Genomic DNA, 1,012 nt, shown 5'->3' with positions numbered 1-1,012 from the left:
ATCAAAACAATGATCAGCGAATTCGTCGACAAGGACCATCGAGACTGGGACGAACACCTGCCCGCATTTCAATTCGCATTTAATACGGCAGTACACGATGCCACCGGCTATACGCCGGCATATGTCAATTACGGGCGAGAGCTCGTACCGCCGCACCGCACCGCACCAGCAACCGAGAGGACGTCACCAGATACGACACGAGAACGACTAGACGACGCCTATAAAATCGTCCGAATCCAACTTGCGAGAGCTTTCCAGCGGCAAGAGCGATACTACAATCTCCGGCGACGAGAGTGGAGACCGCACATCGGCGAATGGGTGTGGAAGAAAGACCACCCACTGTCGAAGAAAGCCGACAATTTCAACGCAAAACTTGCACCGAAATATATCGGGCCGCTCGAAGTTCGTCGAATTATCTCGCCAGTAATCGTAGACCTGAGGAGCAAACGGGGAAAATGGTACAAACATGTACACATTCAGGATCTCAAAGTCGCAAAGACCAAACAAAACGGCGACAATAACAACCCCGAGGACGAGGATGATACCCCCACTACCGACGGAGAGGGATAAACAGCCGAACTCCAGCTCTAACGGCACAGATAGCAAAGATGTGCGATCCCGAAAACATCCTAGCTGCCATCAACGAGATCCTGGACGATCCAGGATTTCAATACCAGCCGCCGACGCCGAACACCAGCCAAGCCGGCAATGAGAAGCCGCCAACGACCGACCGTCCGCCGACCGGCCCAGCCGCCCGACCGCCGAGCCGACCGCCGAGAATCGGAACACTCATCCAGCGTTCCGATCGACAAAACCAGCTGAAAATGGAGCAGCTGATGCAGGCTCCACCACCGCCGCCTGCCCGCTCACGACCACCAGCGAGCAACCCGGCCCGCAAAAGACCGCGGGAAACCGAAGAAAAGACCAGAGAGGAACAACAACCTCGCCTCTTGATGCCGACCGGCCCGTTACCGCCGCCACCGATCCGCGTGCAAGTAGAGCCCGGCATCAT

At 56.3% G+C, this 1,012-nt stretch overlaps 1 protein-coding gene across 1 annotated transcript; it reads left to right on the top strand.

The window, feature by feature from the left end:
- Positions 1-608: 608 nt before the first annotated feature.
- Positions 609-995, top strand: LOC115245716 (proline-rich protein HaeIII subfamily 1-like; the record flags this gene model as incomplete). Its single annotated transcript, XM_029824161.1, has 1 exon — positions 609-995. A coding segment is annotated over exon 1 (387 nt), but the record flags the coding sequence as incomplete, so codon positions are not given.
- Between the last annotated feature and the right edge of the window lie 17 nt (positions 996-1,012).

This window comes from Formica exsecta, unplaced genomic scaffold (genome assembly GCF_003651465.1).
Source record: "Formica exsecta isolate Colony F162 unplaced genomic scaffold, ASM365146v1 scaffold1278, whole genome shotgun sequence".
Lineage (NCBI taxonomy): Eukaryota > Metazoa > Arthropoda > Insecta > Hymenoptera > Formicidae > Formica > Formica exsecta.
The sequence above is the reverse complement of the archived record's forward strand: the minus strand, read 5'-3'. Positions and strand labels throughout refer to the sequence as shown.